Consider the following 16,403-nt stretch of genomic DNA (forward strand, 5'->3'; position numbering starts at 1 on the left):
TTAAAACATTTTCTTTTTTTTTTTTTAAGATTTTATTCATTCATTCATTCATTCATTCATTCATTCATTCATTTATTTGACAGAGAGATGGAGAGAGAGCACAAGTAGGCAGAGTGGCAGGCAGAGAGAGAGAGAGGGAGAAGCAGGCTCCCCACTGAGCAACTTGATTCCAGGACACTGGGATCATGACCTGAGCTGAAGGCAGATGCTTAACTGACTGAGCCACCCAGGTGCCCCTATTTAAAATATTTTCACAAAATTAAATAGGCAAGGTTCTTTATACCTTCCTCTCAAATCAAATTCTTATTTTCACTCGAAAGTCACTTGCTGTATTTGTCACAATATCTCACAGCATAGTTAGAAAGCTTAATTTTTTTCAACCCAAAGGGCAGAATTAGTGGTACTACCGTGAGCACAAGAGAGACAAAAAGTATTTACTATCAATCCAACAGGGATCCCCATTAAATGAAACTCACGTGCTAAAAAGCATTAATGAATTTTTTTCCCTAAAATGTGAAGTTTTAGTTAGGAATTTTTTTTTTTTTAAAGATTTTGTTTTTTAATTTATTTGACAGAGAGAGATCACAAGCAGGCAGAGAGAGAGAGGAGGAAGCAGGCTCCCCACTGAGCAGAGAGCCTGATGCGGGGCTCAATCCCAGTACCCTGGGATCATGACCTGAGCCGAAGGCAGAGGCTTTAACCCACTGAGCCACCCAGGTGCCCCAAGTTAGGAATTTTTATGTTAGCAAACATATGCATAAACTCAAAATGTTAACTTATTAAATGCTAACATTTAATTAAAATGTTATTTTATATACCAAAGCCTTACATAGCAATGAAGAAGATTTAAAGCACTAAAGCATTTCTAATAAATTTCCATAATAATCCTTCTCCTCCTAAAAGGATTTTCTTCATTATATAATTCTGAAAGTAACAGAGTATCAAAAAAGGGGGTTGCTAATGACATACTAATTCCCAGAATAGAACAACTCAATGACTTTTTCCTTTCTAAAAGCTGGTAACCTGGATAATCTCAACTTTAGGGAAAGCAGTTTTGACATCTCAAACATGCCAACTGTAATGAGAAAACCCCCAGCAACCTTCTTGGATCTCAGAGAAATTAAGTTAGGTAAATTTATAAAAAGTAATAACTAAAAAGCTAGAAGAGGAGAATCCTCTTAGTCACCAAAGAGGGAGGAAAAGAAAAGCTGGTTAGAAAGGATTAGCTCCCCTACTCCTCTTGCCTTTTTGACTTTTGCAGTTCTGTATTCAGAATTTGGGATATTCTTATCCAGCAAAAGTGATAGGAATACACACTTTACATGCCAAATTGTTAAATGTTTTAAGTCCTTTAAGATATGCCAACACCTGTGATGTCACAGTATCCCAAAATAGCTTGAACAGTAACCTATGACTTTATATTGATAGTGTGACTCTTAGATAGCACATAGTTACATTTCACATTCTTAATCTGTTAATCTCTGCCTTTTAATTGGAGCATTAGTATTTACATTTACTGTAATTATTAACATGGGTGAATTTAGGCCTACCATTTCACATTTATTTTCTCTTTGTTCCATTTGTATTTTGTTTCTTGTTTCTCCTTCCTGATTTCTCTTGGGTTAATTAAATATTTTTTACTATTTTATTTTAATGCCCCAACTGGACTTTTTTTCTTTCATAACCTTGACATTTAAAAAAAAAATCTTTGTTGAGGTACAATTGACAATAGTGTAAGATATTTAATGTGTACATCATAGTAAATTGATATACATTGTGAAAGTGTTCCCCTTCTCTAGTTAATTAGACCCCTCAACAATTTGAAGAGCTCTGATCAGTTATTTTGTAGAATGTCCCTTAATTTGAGTTTATCTGATGTTTTCTCATGATTGGATTGATGTTATACATTTTTTGGGCGGGGTGAAGTACAGGACTAACCCATTTAAAAACTTTAATCTTTTTAAAACTGATTATTGCTTGCATCAGTAAAGTGAGTCAAATACTACTCTGGCACTATATTTAGATATTTTCAAAATTACTTATTTGAAGTGCTGATTTTATTTGTAGAATTCATCCCTAGTGAAACTCTAGACTTCCATTTGTTAGGCTGCTAAGGTGGGGTGGGAAGAGAATCAATTTTTATTGCAACTCTACGAGAAAACAAAATTTAGATTAAAGTATCTAAATCACAAAAAATCATGACATTTTTATGGGTTATCTTTATGTATGCTAAAAAAGTGATGCTAAACTTTCAATCTATTTCACTGCTCACTTTGAGATTAGTAGGAAAATTAACAAGGAGAAAATACTTTAAAAGCCAATTTATTTGTGGCATCAGCTACCCTAACCAAAACACAGATAAGATCAGAAAGAAAAGGAATTATTTTAATGTCCTTCAAGGCAAGAACTCTGTTTAGTTTCTTAGAAATTCCAGAGGGAAAATAATTCCACAGAGCACTTAACAGTTCCTCGATATAGTTTTTTAAAATGTTTTTAATTATTAAGTGGGATTTTTCCAGAAAGTCTTATTTGAAAAACTCCACGGCATTGTGATCTCCAACTCTCTGTATTCCAACTCTGTTTGCAGAATATCTAATTCTGTATTCACTGTTTACTGTGTTATATTATACTTAACTCTTTGTAACTACTCTCACCTTTGGGTTTGTCTTTCCCAAAACTTCATGAGGTTCAAAACCCTGTATCTTTAACAAAGTGCCTAGCACAGTACTATCTGCACATGGAAACATTGAAAACCTCCTAAAAATATGAAGAGTCAAGGCTTTCTCACATGTGCATGAGAAAATTTAGGTGGAAAAGATATTTTTACCCTAATGAATTAATGAGATACGAAATTTTAGAAGCTTGGAGGTAAGAAGCAAAATAAAAGATAATGTTTTTATCTTTGTAGATATGGTAAATTTGATTTTTCTAACAATGGTGGCTTTTTAGACAGCAAATATTCTTAAGACCAGTGATAATTTTCAAGTACACTACAAAATTTCCCATAATCTTCAAAGTCAAATATCACATCTTAACACAGAAATGTATGTTTTACATAAAGCTGAATAAAAACTAAAATGGCTGTGAATTTATGACAACAGTATATATACCACATTGAACTTAAAATCTTTGTTAATAACAAAATATACTGAAGCTTTACTTATATGCCACAGTGTATTTTAAAAAACCAATTTTTCTTCTAATGAACCTTAAAGAACCATCATTTTGAAAGATGACAAGGGAAAAATGTTCTAACAGTTTAAAAATTTTCTGTTGCTACTGAGAATTTTACCAAAGTATATCCTTAAAGCTAGCAAAAAATATTACTATAATATCCTAAATTGATACTCTAGAATCAACACAGACACTCTAGGCATACTAAAAGTCTACTGACACAAATATACCATGTTCTTTATTAGACTTCTTTAAATGACTGGTACATTAAAATTAGGGTACTGTGAAGAAAATGGAAGTATCCTGCTATCCTTAACATTTTGACAGGCAGTAGAAGTAAAAAAGACACACAAGATTCTAATTTTCACTGAAATAAAAACAAGATTCCAAATAGATGGATATAGAGATAAAACAGAGCTGGTGAGTAACTTCTTTTTTTTTTTTTTTTTTAAAGTTTTTTTTTTTTTTTTGACAGAGAGATCACAAGCAGGCAGAGAGGCAGGCAGAGAGAGAGGAGGAAGCAGGCTCCCCTAGAGAGCAGAGAGCCCGATGCGGGGTTCGATCCCAGGACTCTGAGATCATGACCTGAGCCGAAGGCAGCGGCTTAACCCACTGAGCCACCCAGGCGCCCCCTTTTTTTTTTTTTTTTAAAGATTTTATTAGAGCTGGTGAGTAACTTCTATTGGATAAATTAGTAAGAGTTTTGAAAAAGAATGTTTTGAATACAGTACAAGAAAGGGAAATAATCTACTTAGATTTTTATTTTTTATACTCATCCTTTTTCTCCTCCAAGCTCTTGGGATTTTTTCCCCTACTAATAGTAATGAATTCAGGTGGCTAAACTGGGTTAAGGTGAACTGCCATTTATGAGGGAGGACTGAAGGAGAATTAATAGAAAGAAATCTAGAATTCAGCCTTCTCCAGTAGCAATCTTATTTTGGTAGTGATCATGAGCCACAACTTTCCTCAGTTATGTAGACTTTTAATCAACTAGATACAAAAGATATGTTAATTTGGTGTGAACTAAGCTGTATAGTTTCCTTGCTTGTGATGTGTGTGTATGTGTGTGTGTGTTCACAGAGAAAAAATAGGAGAAAGAAGACTTAGGATGTTTGATACTAACAAGAAAAAAAAATTAGCCAATTTAAAGCTTATTGTTTTGCCATTATGTCATGTGAACAATTACTTTTTTTTAATTAACATATAATGTATTATTTGCCCCAGGGGTACAGGTCTGTGAATCACCAGGCTTACACATTTCACAGCACTAACCATAGCACATACTCTCCCCAGCCAACTATCCTTCTCCTGCCCCACCTGCCAGCAACCCTCAGTTTATTTAGTGAGATTAAGAGTCTGATGGTTTGCCTCCCTCCAGATCCCATCTTTCTTTCTTTCTTTCTTTCTTTCTTTTTTTTTTTTTTTTTACTTCTAACCACATAATTTTTTCAAGCTACATTCTGTGTACTCGATCAACACTGAGTTTTTCTGCTTTAGAGATGTTTTATGAGAAGGGGAAAATAACCCCACTTAACTCATATTTTAATTCGCTAGTTTCAACAGGGCTTGCCAAGAAACCTCCCAAATAAAGGCAAGTATAGATGAAGAAATATTTTAGAAAAAAATATTTAGAGAAATCTACAAATTCTACTCTACCTATATTATACTCACCAGAATAGCTGATCCCACTGCCTGCAGTAAATGGAACAATAGAAGTATTTTTAACTTTACCACACATTTTGAATTTCACTCAAGATCAGACACATAATGAAACATGGCCATCTTGGCTATGATATAAATATTTTAAGGTACTGCAAACAAATGCAAATGCTGAGTAAGGGAATATAAAGAGTAGACTGTTTCAAAGTAAAAGTTGATGTGGTTATCAATATGGAAACAACCTAAAGGTACTCATACAAAGGAAATTAAGGTTTTTTGGTTTTTTTTTAAAACTTCAGGAAAAGAACTGACATTAAAATATTAATAAAACTGCCCTTTTGATATAATGACAAATTTTTTTGGTAGATTCAATTTTCATTGGTAATTACAAACTACTGAAAAGGACTAATTCACAGAACCTTTAACAATTTGTACAATAGTAAGTCATGTTAGTGTCATGCCAATGAACACATACTAAGTAAAATAAAAACAGTTTGAAATTCATAGCAGTATTAAATTCTAAAATAATCAAATGTTTAAATCTGGAATTTTATAAATTCTAACACTCATGAATTACCATGCAAAATTAAGAACTACTCTAAACTTCATCAAGAACTTACTTGGTTTACAACATATTAATTGTAGTAATTGGTCTTACCATCTTTTCCATCTATGGATTTTGACACTTCAATATCAAAATTTTCCTGCATCTGCTGACCTCTAAAACAGCTGAGATGTTCTTGCTCAATTAAATTACTTTCTTTTTCTTCTAGAGGCTGCCAAGTACCATCAATAAACCACTGTCCACGCATTACTGGTATTTTATCTGCCTCTAAAAAGAGAAAACACAGAATTATACATTTTAGGATCCAAGGGTCCCAGAGAGAGACATAGTAACTATAATTTTTATATTTTATTACTACTGTGACAAAAACTTCCATGGCTCAGCAGAATCATTTAGTTTTAAATTTTAGATTTTAAGGCACAGTACATATTTTTTACAGTATATCATTTTATTTATATTGGCTATTATGCAAAAATTATTTTGGCATTAGAAAGGTAGATGAGCTGTTATCTTTATAACTGAGGCCCTGAGTAACCCAAATTAATAGATGATGGGGTTAAGACAAGTTCATGAAAGATGCTGGTAATAGTTCCAATGTTTTAGAAAATACTGATACACGTTCCCAGAAGTATTTCAGAACTAGAGTGTGTGGTAGTAGTGTGTTGTACTTTTTAGAGTTGCCTTGAAGGTTATAGATTCCCAGTTAGAATATAGGAATAGCTGATATATTTAATTATAGTAAATTCCTTACCCATTTTAGAAAAAAATTGAGTAGAAAGTTTTCTTGAATAACTGTAAACATTCCTTTGATTAAATACTGTTCCTAGGAGCACCTGGGTGGCTCAGCCCTTAAGTGTCTGCCTTCAGCTCAGGTCATGATCCCAGAGTCCTGGGATCAAGCCCCACATCAGGCTCTCTGCTCCACGGGAAGCCTGCTTCTCCCTCCCTTTCCCACTCCCCCTGCTTATGTTCCCTCTCTTGCTATGTCTCTGTCAAATAAATAAATAAAATCTTTAAAATAATAAATTAATTAAAAAATAAAGATTTAAATGCTGTTTCTATAAGCCTAATACTTTCCTTCCTTCCAAACCTCCCCCACTTCCCTTTCTTCCTTTTCTTCCATGCCCAGTGTGGAGGCCAATGCAAGGCTTGAACTCAGGACCCCAAGATCAAGACCTGAGCTGAGATCAAGAGTTGGAAACTTAACTGACTAAGCCACCAAGGCACCCCTATTTACTTTTTTTTTAAAAATAAACCACAACTGTTATGTTATTTTGAATCCTTTAAGATTTGTAAAAAATAAAGCAAAAATAAAATGGAAATAACAAGCCTAAAAATAAAAAGCAAAATAAAACAAATGAACTTAATTTTGTAGAGATTTGGTGGTTTAATCATATATAGAAAAATTATTTCAACTGGGTTTAACACACAGTAATTTTTACATATATGTATTAGGATATATCCTGTGAACAAAAAGAACTACAGATACATCTTAAGCCTGAATTTTGTTTCCTTGAGTTGCTCAAAATGTTATTCTAGCTTTCCTTGCTATATTATTCTTGAGAATTCTGATGTAAGTCTAATTTTTTTTTTTTTTTTTAAGTAAAGTGATCCCCTGCTCACTCTACCCCAGATGATAGAAAAAAAATTGCCTTTAAAGTCTAATAGTTTCTGACTCAGAGTTCATTGTTCTGGATCAATCAGTCTTGGTGGCCCCTTTTAATACATAAATTTCAATTTTTCTCTTGTTTCTGAAAAGTTCCCTTGGATTATGGTTTAGTCATTAGTTCTGTTCCAGTGATTTCTCCCCTTTAGGGACTCTAATTGTAGATATGTTGGGTCTTCCTTTTTCTATATGGAATTTCACACAGTTTCTCAAGCTTTTTATTTCTTTCTGCATTTTTTCCATTATTTTGTTTGTTTTCCTTCCTTTTATCAATCCCTCTTATGTCAATGCCCCTATGAGTATGCCCACAAGTTTGAGAAATTTTTTATTTGGCTGGAGTATTTAATAGTTTCCTGAAACTTCTGGGGACGATGGTGGAGTAGGAGGATCCTAAGCTCGCTTCATCCCAAGGATACAACTAGGTAACAACCACATCAGTGTAAATAACCCAGAAAACAATCCGGAGACTCTCCACAGCTAAATGTAGACATGAGGGCACATTGAAGAGGGTAGGAAGGGTAGAGACTTGGTTGGGAACCAAACTGACTGGGAGACTGTCCACAGGAGGAAGTGATGCTGTAGGCACAGAAAGACAGAGGAGCAGACACCTCACCAGGCATGGGGAACCTGCACTGGGAAGAGGAATCATCATAATGTGCAGCTTTGAAAACCAGAGGGTCCTAACATCTCAAGTTCTTACAATCAGTGGGGATTAAAAACTGGAACTTTAAAAAATTAGTGGGCTTGGGGCGCCTGGGTGGCTCAGAGGGTTAAAGCCTCTGCCTTCGGCTCAAGTCATGATCCCAGGATCCTGGGATCGAGCCCCACATCGGGCTCTCTCCTTGGTGGGGAGCCTGCTTCCTCCTCTCTGTCTGCCTCTCTGCCTACTTGTGATTTCTCTCTGTCGAATAAATAAATAAAATCTTTAAAAAAAAAAATAGTGGGCCTGGCTCTGGAAGAGCCAGAGAGGGAGAGAATGTGAGTCCCTGGCTGAAAAGAGACAGTATTAGAAAAAGCCCCACTGAGATACAGATTAGAAACAGCAGTTTGAAAAACACCTGGGGAAGATTCATTTATGAATCTCAGAACGTATGCTGGAGAGACAGGGATCTTTAGGAGTCTTCTCCAAGAACAAAGGAGTTGGAGGGTGCCATTTGCCTCCCCATCTCCCCAGCCTAGATACAAAGACACCTGGAAAAACCACTGGGAACTCTCTCCACCTACCTTGTTAACAGAGCTCTTTCCTGTGGACCTGTCTCTTCCAACAAGCCCTCAGCAGGAGTCCATCCAAAGCAGTGCAACAAGTGTGGCAGTGTGCAAGTAGCCCCAACAGAGGCCAGAACTGCTCCAAAGTAACCCCTGCCCTGGGGAGAGGGGAAGACAACCACACACACACCAGTCGCACTGTAGCACCAGCAGTAGACAGAGGCCAGATGTGTGGTCTGACTGCAGGTCCCACCTACTAACAAAAGCTTCTCAGGGGACAACAAAGGGAAAATACCCAGCAGTTCAGTGATACTGCATCTCTGACAAAATCCTGGTCTGACTCCACTCAAAGTCAAGGCTGCCCCAGATTGGCCCATTAACAACACAAGGGCCAAACCTTGCCTGCAACAGGCAAACGGAGTCACTGCAGATGACTCGACTAAATGCAATGTGGCTCACCACAATAGTAGGGTACACACAACACACACTGGAAACACCTGAAGTGCTAGGTTCTGGTGAACAGGGGACTCTGCACTGCAGGACACTATAGGAATCTTCATCTTAAGGCCACTACTGTCAGGAGCAGGAGATATAGCTGATTTATCTAACACATAGAAACAAAGAGACAAAATGAATAAAGAATAAAGAATAGGACAAAACACAACAAGAGAGCTAAATGAAATGGAGATAAGTAATATGCCTGCTAGAGAATTTTAAGTAATGGTCATAAAGATAGTCAATGGACTTCAAAAAAGAGTCAAGAACCTCAGTGAGAACAACAGCAAAGAGCAAACATAAAAAGAGTCAGAGATGAACTCAATAATTGAAATAAAAAATACACTAGAGGGAATAAACAGTACATTAAAGGGAAGAACAATGGATTGGCAATCTGGAGGACAGAGTAATGAAAAACAATCAAGCTGAATACGAGAAAGAAAAAAGAAAAAAGAAAAAGAAAAAATAAAAATAGATTAAGAATCCTCAATAATACCATTAAGTGTAATAACATTCAAATATAGGGATCCCAGAAGGATAAGATAGAGAAAAAGGGACAGAGAATGTATTTGAAGAAATAATAGTGGAAAACTTCTTGAATCTGGGGAAGGAAACAGAAACTCAGATGTAGGAAGTACAGAGAACCCCCAACAAAATCAACCCAAGGAGGTCCACACCAAGACACACAGTAATTAAAATGGCAAAGTAGAGTGATAGAGAATTTTAAAAGCAGTAAGAGAAAAGAAAACACTCAAATACAAGGGAAACTCCATAAGGCCATTAGCTAATTTTTTTAGCAAAAAAGTTACAGGCAAGAGGGGAGGAGCATGATATATTCAGAGTACTGAAAGAAAAAACCCTGCAACCACACATACTCTAACCAGCAAGGCTATCATTTAGAAGAGGAGGAGAGAGTACTCCAGATAAACAAGACTTAAAGGAATTCATCACCACTACATCAGCCTTACAAGTAATGTTAAAAGGAACTCTTTGGAAAGACCATGAGCTGAGCAGGATAAGAACAGTAGGAAGCATAAAAACAGTAAAATTAAGTATATCTATAAAAATCAGTCGAGGGGGGGACGCCTGGGTGGCTCAGTTGGTTAAACGGCTGCCTTCGGCTCAGGTCATGATCCCAGTGTCCTGGGATCGAGTGCCACATGAGGCTCCTTGCTAAGCAAGGAGCCTGCTTCTCCCCCTGCCTCTGCCTACCACTCTGCCTGCCACTCTGTCTGCCTGTGCTTACTCTCTCTGTCTCTCTGACAAATAAATAAATAAAATCTTAAAAAAAAAAAAAAATCAGTTGAGGGATTCACAAAATAAAAGGATATAAAATATGACATCATATACCTAAAATGTGGGAGGGGGTGGGCTCAAATTTAAGTGACAAAGCTCCAATAAAGACACAGAATGATGGAATGGATAAAAAAGCAGGTCCTGTCTATATGCTGCCTAAAAGATACTCATTTCAGACATACAGACACAGGCAGATTGAAACTGACCTGATGGAAAAGCATTTATCATGCAAATAGAAGTGAGAAAAAAGCTGGGTAGCAATACTTACAATCACACAAAAAAGACTTTATTTTTATTTTATTAGTATTTTCTTTTTAAAGGGAGAGTTTCGCTAAGCAACTCTTCAGGTTGCTATTCAAGTGTGTGTGTGTGTGTGTGTGTGTGTGTGTGTGTGTGTGTGTGTGCTGAACTGCAGTTGTTTGATTCCAAATAAACAGTCTTGCTTAATTATTGCCTCCTGACAATTTTACTTTATTTTTTTTTAAAGATTTTATTTATTTATTTGAGAAAGAGACAATGAGAGAGAGCATGAGCAAGGAGAAGGTCAGAGGGAGAAGCAGACTCCCCATGGAGCTGGGAGCCCGATGCGGGACTCGATCTGGGAACTCCGGGATCATGACCTGAGCCAAAGGCAGTCGTCCAACCAACTGAGCCACCCAGGCGTCCCTTACTTTATTTTTTTAAATTTTATTTACTTATTTGACACAGAGACACAGTGAGAGAGGGAACACAAGTAGGGGGAGTGAGAGAGGGAGTAGTAGGCTTCCTGCTGAGCAGGGAGCCTGATGCAGGGCCCGATCCCAGGACCCTGGGATCATAACCTGAGCTGAAGGCAGACGCTTAACAACTAAGCCACCCAGGCGCCCCACAAAACAGACTTTAAAGCAAAGACTCTAACAAGAGTCTATGAAGGACATCACATAATTATAAAAGGAATAATCCAAAAGAAAGATGTAATAATTGTAAATATTTATGCGCCTGGCATGGGAGCATCCAAGTAGATAAAGTAGCTAATAACAAACATAATGAAAGTAATTGATATAATACAATAATAGTAGGAGACTTTAACATCCCACTTACATCAATGAATAAAACATCCAAACAGAGAAGCAACAAGGAAACAGTGGCTTTGGATTATACATTGGACCAGATGGATCTAACAAGATACATTCAGAACATTCCATTAAAAAACAACAGAATACATTCTTTTCCAGTGCACATGGAACATTCTCCAGAAGAGATCACATGTTACAATACAAAACAAGTCTCAACAAATTAAAAAATAATGAAGTCAACACACCTTTTTTTTTTTTTTTTTAAACCACAATGATTTGAAACTAGAAATAAACGACAAGAAAGGATCTGGAAAGAACACCAATATATGGAGGATAAATAACATGCTACCACAACAATGAACATATCAACCAACAAACCAAAGAGAAAATAAAAAAAATACGTGGAGACAAATGAAAATGAAAACACAATAGTCCAAAACCTATGAGATGTAGCAAAAGCTGTTCTAAGAGGGCAGTTTAATAGCAAGATAGACCTACCTCAAGAAGGAAGAAAAATTTCAAGTAAACAACCCAAGCTTTCATCTAATGGAGCTAGAAAAGGGAAAACAAAACCCCAAAAACAGTAAAAGGAAGCAAATAAAAGGATTAAGCAGAAAGAAACAAAATAGAAATTAAAAACAAAACAAAACATTAGAACAGATCAATGAAACCAGAAGCTGTTCTTTGAAAAGAGGGGAAAAAAAGGATGTTTTTAGCCAGACTCATCATAAAAAGAGACCGAAACAAAATCTGAAATGAAAGAGAAATAGCAACACCACAGAAATACAAAAGATTGTGCCAGGCATTGCTGCTGCGAAGCAGAAACGCCTCCATCTAGAAGATAAAAAAAAAAAAGAGGGGGGTCACCTGGGTGGCTCAGTTGTTAAGCATCTGCCTTCAGCTCAGGTCATGATCCCGGGGTCCTGGGATTGGGCCCTGCATTAGGCTCCCTGCTCAGCAGGAAGCCTGCTTTTCCCTGTGTCTCTCCCTCTGCTTGTGTTCCCTTTCTTGCTGTGTCTCTCTCTGTCAAATGAATAGGCAAAATCTTTTTTTTTTTTTTAGATTTTATTTATTTATTTGACAGACAAAGATCACGAGGCAGAGAGGCAGGCAGAGAGACAGAGGGGGAAGCAGGCTCCCTGAGCTGAGAGCCACTGAGCCACCCAGGCACCCCTGAATAGACAAAATCTTAAAAAAGAAATACAAAAGATTATAGGAATGTTATAAAAAATTATATGCCAGCAAATTGGTCAATGTAGAAAACATGTCTTAATTTCTAGAAGCTTATAACCTCCCAAAACAGAACCAGCAAGAAATAGAAAATTTAAACAGACTGATTACCAGCAATAAAATTGAATCACTAATCAAAAAACTCCCAACAAACAAAAGTCCAAGACCAGATGGCTTAACTGGTGAATTTTACCAAACATTTAAAGAAGAGCTAATATATATTTCTCTCAAACTATTCCAAAAAATAGAAGAGGAAGGAAAGTTCATCCTTCCAAATTCATCCAAATTCCAAATGCATCCTATGAGGCCAGCATTGCCCTAATACCAAAAACAATAAAGACATTACAAAAAAGAGAACTATAGGCCCATATCTCTGATGAACATAGATGCAAATATCCTCATAGTATTAGTAAGTTGAATCAAAAAATATATTAAAAAAAAAAAAACCATTCACTATGAGCTAGTGGGATTTACTTGAGATAATGAGATTTACCTGAGATGCAAGGGAGTTCAATTATTCACAAATCAGTCAACATGATACATTACATCAGTAAGAGAAAAGATAAAACCATATGATCATTTCAATAGATTCAGAAAAATCATCTGACAAAGGGCAACACAGATTCATGATAAAAACCTTCAACAAAGTAGCTTTAGAGGGAACATACCTCAACATAACAAAGACCATAATGAAAAACCCAGAGCTAACATCATACCTGATGGTGAAAACTGAGAGTTTTCCCCTAAGATCAGGAATGTCCATTTCCCCCACTTTTATTAAACATAGTATTAGAAGGCTTAGCCATAGGCATCAGGCAAGAAAAAGAAGTAAAACATTCACTGTTGGCAGATGACATGATACTATATATAGAAAACCCTAAAGACTCCACCAAAAAAACTATTGGAACTGATAAATGAATTAGGTAAGGTCGCATGATACAAAATCCATATATAGAACTCCACTGCATTTCTACACACTGATAATGTAGAATAATGAAGAGAAATTCATAAAATAATCTTATTTACAATTGCTCCAAAATAAAAACCTAGGAATAAACTTAACCAATGAGGTGAAAGACCTGTACTCTGAAAACTGTAAAAGAACACCAATGAAAGAAATTAAATATGACACAAAGAAACAGAAAGAGATTCCATGGTTATGGAATGGGAGAACAAATACTGTTAAAATATCCAGACTACATAAAGCTATCTACGATTTAATGACATCCCTATCAAAATACCAACAGCATATTTCACAGAGCTAGAACAAATAATTCTCAAATTTGTATGGAAACACAAAAGACCCTGAATAGTCAAAGCAATCTTGATAAAGAACAACAAAACTGGTGTTATCACATCTCAGTTTCCAAGATATTCTACAAAGCTGTAGTAATCAAAACAGTATGATACTTGCACAAAAACTGACATATATATAGATCAATGGAACAGAACAGGAAGTCCAAAAATAAAACCATGATTATACTGTCAATTAATTTACAACAAAAGAGGCGAGAATATGCAACAGGAAAAAGTCTTTTCAACAAATGGTGTTAGGAAAACTGGACCACTTTCTTAAACCATACACAAAAATAAACTCAGAATGGACTAAAGACCTAAATGTGAGACCTGAAACCATAGAAATCCCAGCAGAGAGCAAAGGCAGTAATTTCTCTGACATGGGTGGTAGCTACATTTTTCTATGTATGTCTCCTAAGACAAGGGAAGCAAAAGCAAAAATAAACTATTGGGACTACATAAAAATAAAAAGCTTCTGCACAGCAAAGGAAACAACAAGGCAAAAAGACAACCTACTGAATGGGGAATATATTTGTAAATGATTTATCCAATAAGGGGTTAGTATCCAAAATATATAAAGAACTTACACAACTCAACACCAAAAAAACAAATAATCCAAGTAAAAAATGAGCAGCAGAAGAAAATTTATAGCAAACATCTGTACTTTGAACTCTTTTCCTTTCTTTGGCCTAATAAATCTAAACAAATACTCTACTGATAGATGTTTTTGGAGTTTTACCCAAGCTTCAAATCCTACCAGTATGCTATCAAATATCATCCTTCCGGTTCAGTCCTCTATCTTGTCCAAATATTCAACTGCTAACTAAATGTCTCCTAGCAGATACATCACAATGACAAGAATCACAAGTAGCCATGGAACATACTAGATTCCTGGAAAACAAAATGGAACCGAAACCTGTTACTCGACTTGTATTCCGTCACAGCAAATGGTGTGCTGGCAGCATTGAACCAGTCACCCAAGACGCCTCCTCCTCTAGTGCTTCTCATAACCAGACATTAATCAGTCTTTATTGTATCTCCTAAATCACTTTCAAATTCATTCCATATTCATTGGGTCTACAGTCTAAGTTCACACTCTTATCATTTCTACCTGTTTTATTTCAGGAACTTCTTTTCTAAATGCAGTATCCCTAGCTTCATCTCTCATCAAATGCCTGCTCACACAGCTGTGTAAGTAGATGTGTTCATGCACACATATACACGAATCCCCCTAACTTACTCTTTTCTTTTTAGAGAAAGATTCAATCCTTCTTTTACAGAATTTCCAGAGAACCTTTGTAAAATACCACAAATCATGTTATTCTAATACTTCAAATTCTTTAATGGCTCCTCACTCCGTACTAAATGAACTCTGAGCTTCTTAGAATTAATTATAAGCTCATGATCTTTCTTTGACTACCTCTTCACATAACTGATGCTGTGTTAGGTACTTATTCACCTACATAATATCTGAATGTCTACCATGAATCAGGCTCTGGGGTAGGCTCTGGATGATACGTAAGATAATGCTGATGGTCGCTGTGCTGTCCATGTCAACAAGGACAGTTCTTTGAATGTGTGATGTTGAGTTGTATTTTCTGTATCAGGCATGTGCTGTTCCTTCTACCTGGATTCTCTTCCCCATATTCTTCATTTAGCTAACTTTCATCCTTCTCTCCTGCAGGAATCCTTTGGTGACCTGCCCCTCTCTGTGATTTCACTGAAAAAACTCTGCACATCTGTCAGTGTTTATGTAACTTAGTCTTCCCTCACTTCCATTGGATACTTGGATGTAGGTACTATGTCTTAGGAATCTCCAAAACCTAAAAGAGAAGAGCACCTACGATAAAGTAGGATTTCAATAAAAGTATGCTGAATGTTGCTGAACAAGACATACTTCATTCAGCTTATCCTATCACCTGGCAAATGTGGTAGACTGAGCAGTTTTATTATTACTCCCAATTGGGCCTTCCTCAGTTTGAGTGGTACTCGCCAACCTCTTTAGTTGGTCTATACTGTGGTCAGCCATTAACATTCTATTTTATGATAATTATGTGAGTCAGAGGAAAGAGTCTGACCATTTTCCCAGAGTAAAAGAACAGGTTATTTTTTTTTGGGGGGGGGTGTGGACATGCTGTTGAAGAATGACATACATATAGAAAGGTGTGCTAATCTTATGCACACAGCTCAATGGCTTTTTACAAGTTAGTGACACCCAGATCAAGAAAGAAAACATTATTAACATTTCAGAAGCCCCCTCATGCATCTCCTTCTGGTTGCTACCCCTTACCAACGGTAAAAATAATTTTTACCTCTAGCACCACAGATTATTTTTGCTTTTTAGTAGTTCGTATAGTAGAATCATGTAGTGTGTATTCTTCTATGACTTTCTTTGGCTCAGCATTATGTTACTGAGAGTCAGCCACAAAGATGGCATTATTTGCATGGTTCAAGTACTCGCCAGGTGATAGCAAGTGGGCATTACATAGCTGTGACCTATGTTCTGAGGCTATCATCTTCTACTATTAAAATAATTCCAAATAGCATAGAGACATCTGCCAAAAAATCCCTAATTATATGCCTTAAAAGATATTAAATCATCAATTCATTAATGGATCTCCATAGGGAGCAAGCTCTAATGTAAGGAAACTCCCCTAAACGGGCCTTTAGCCATATAAATGAAGCACTCTCAGTTTTGAACTACAGAGGACTATTCCTGCCTCTCTAATATGGACATACTTTCACCTTGCCTGAGGCTCAG

At 36.3% G+C, this 16,403-nt stretch overlaps 1 protein-coding gene across 3 annotated transcripts in view; it reads right to left on the reverse strand.

The window, feature by feature from the left end:
- Positions 1–16,403, reverse strand: part of LOC111162360 (DDHD domain containing 1) — an 89,439-nt gene that overhangs the window by 48,278 nt on the left and 24,758 nt on the right. For 2 of the 3 annotated variants that reach the window (XM_022526748.1, XM_022526734.1), the window contains exon 2: positions 5,492–5,665. In XM_022526748.1, coding sequence (XP_022382456.1) covers positions 5,492–5,665 — 174 coding nt within the window. Of the gene's footprint in view, positions 1–4,845; positions 4,867–5,491; positions 5,666–16,403 lie in introns of all 3 variants that reach the window. The other variant, XM_022526739.1, reaches the window with a different exon arrangement.

This window comes from Enhydra lutris, unplaced genomic scaffold (assembly GCF_002288905.1).
Source record: "Enhydra lutris kenyoni isolate GAN:26980312 unplaced genomic scaffold, ASM228890v2 scaffoldscaffold4, whole genome shotgun sequence".
NCBI lineage: Eukaryota > Metazoa > Chordata > Mammalia > Carnivora > Mustelidae > Enhydra > Enhydra lutris.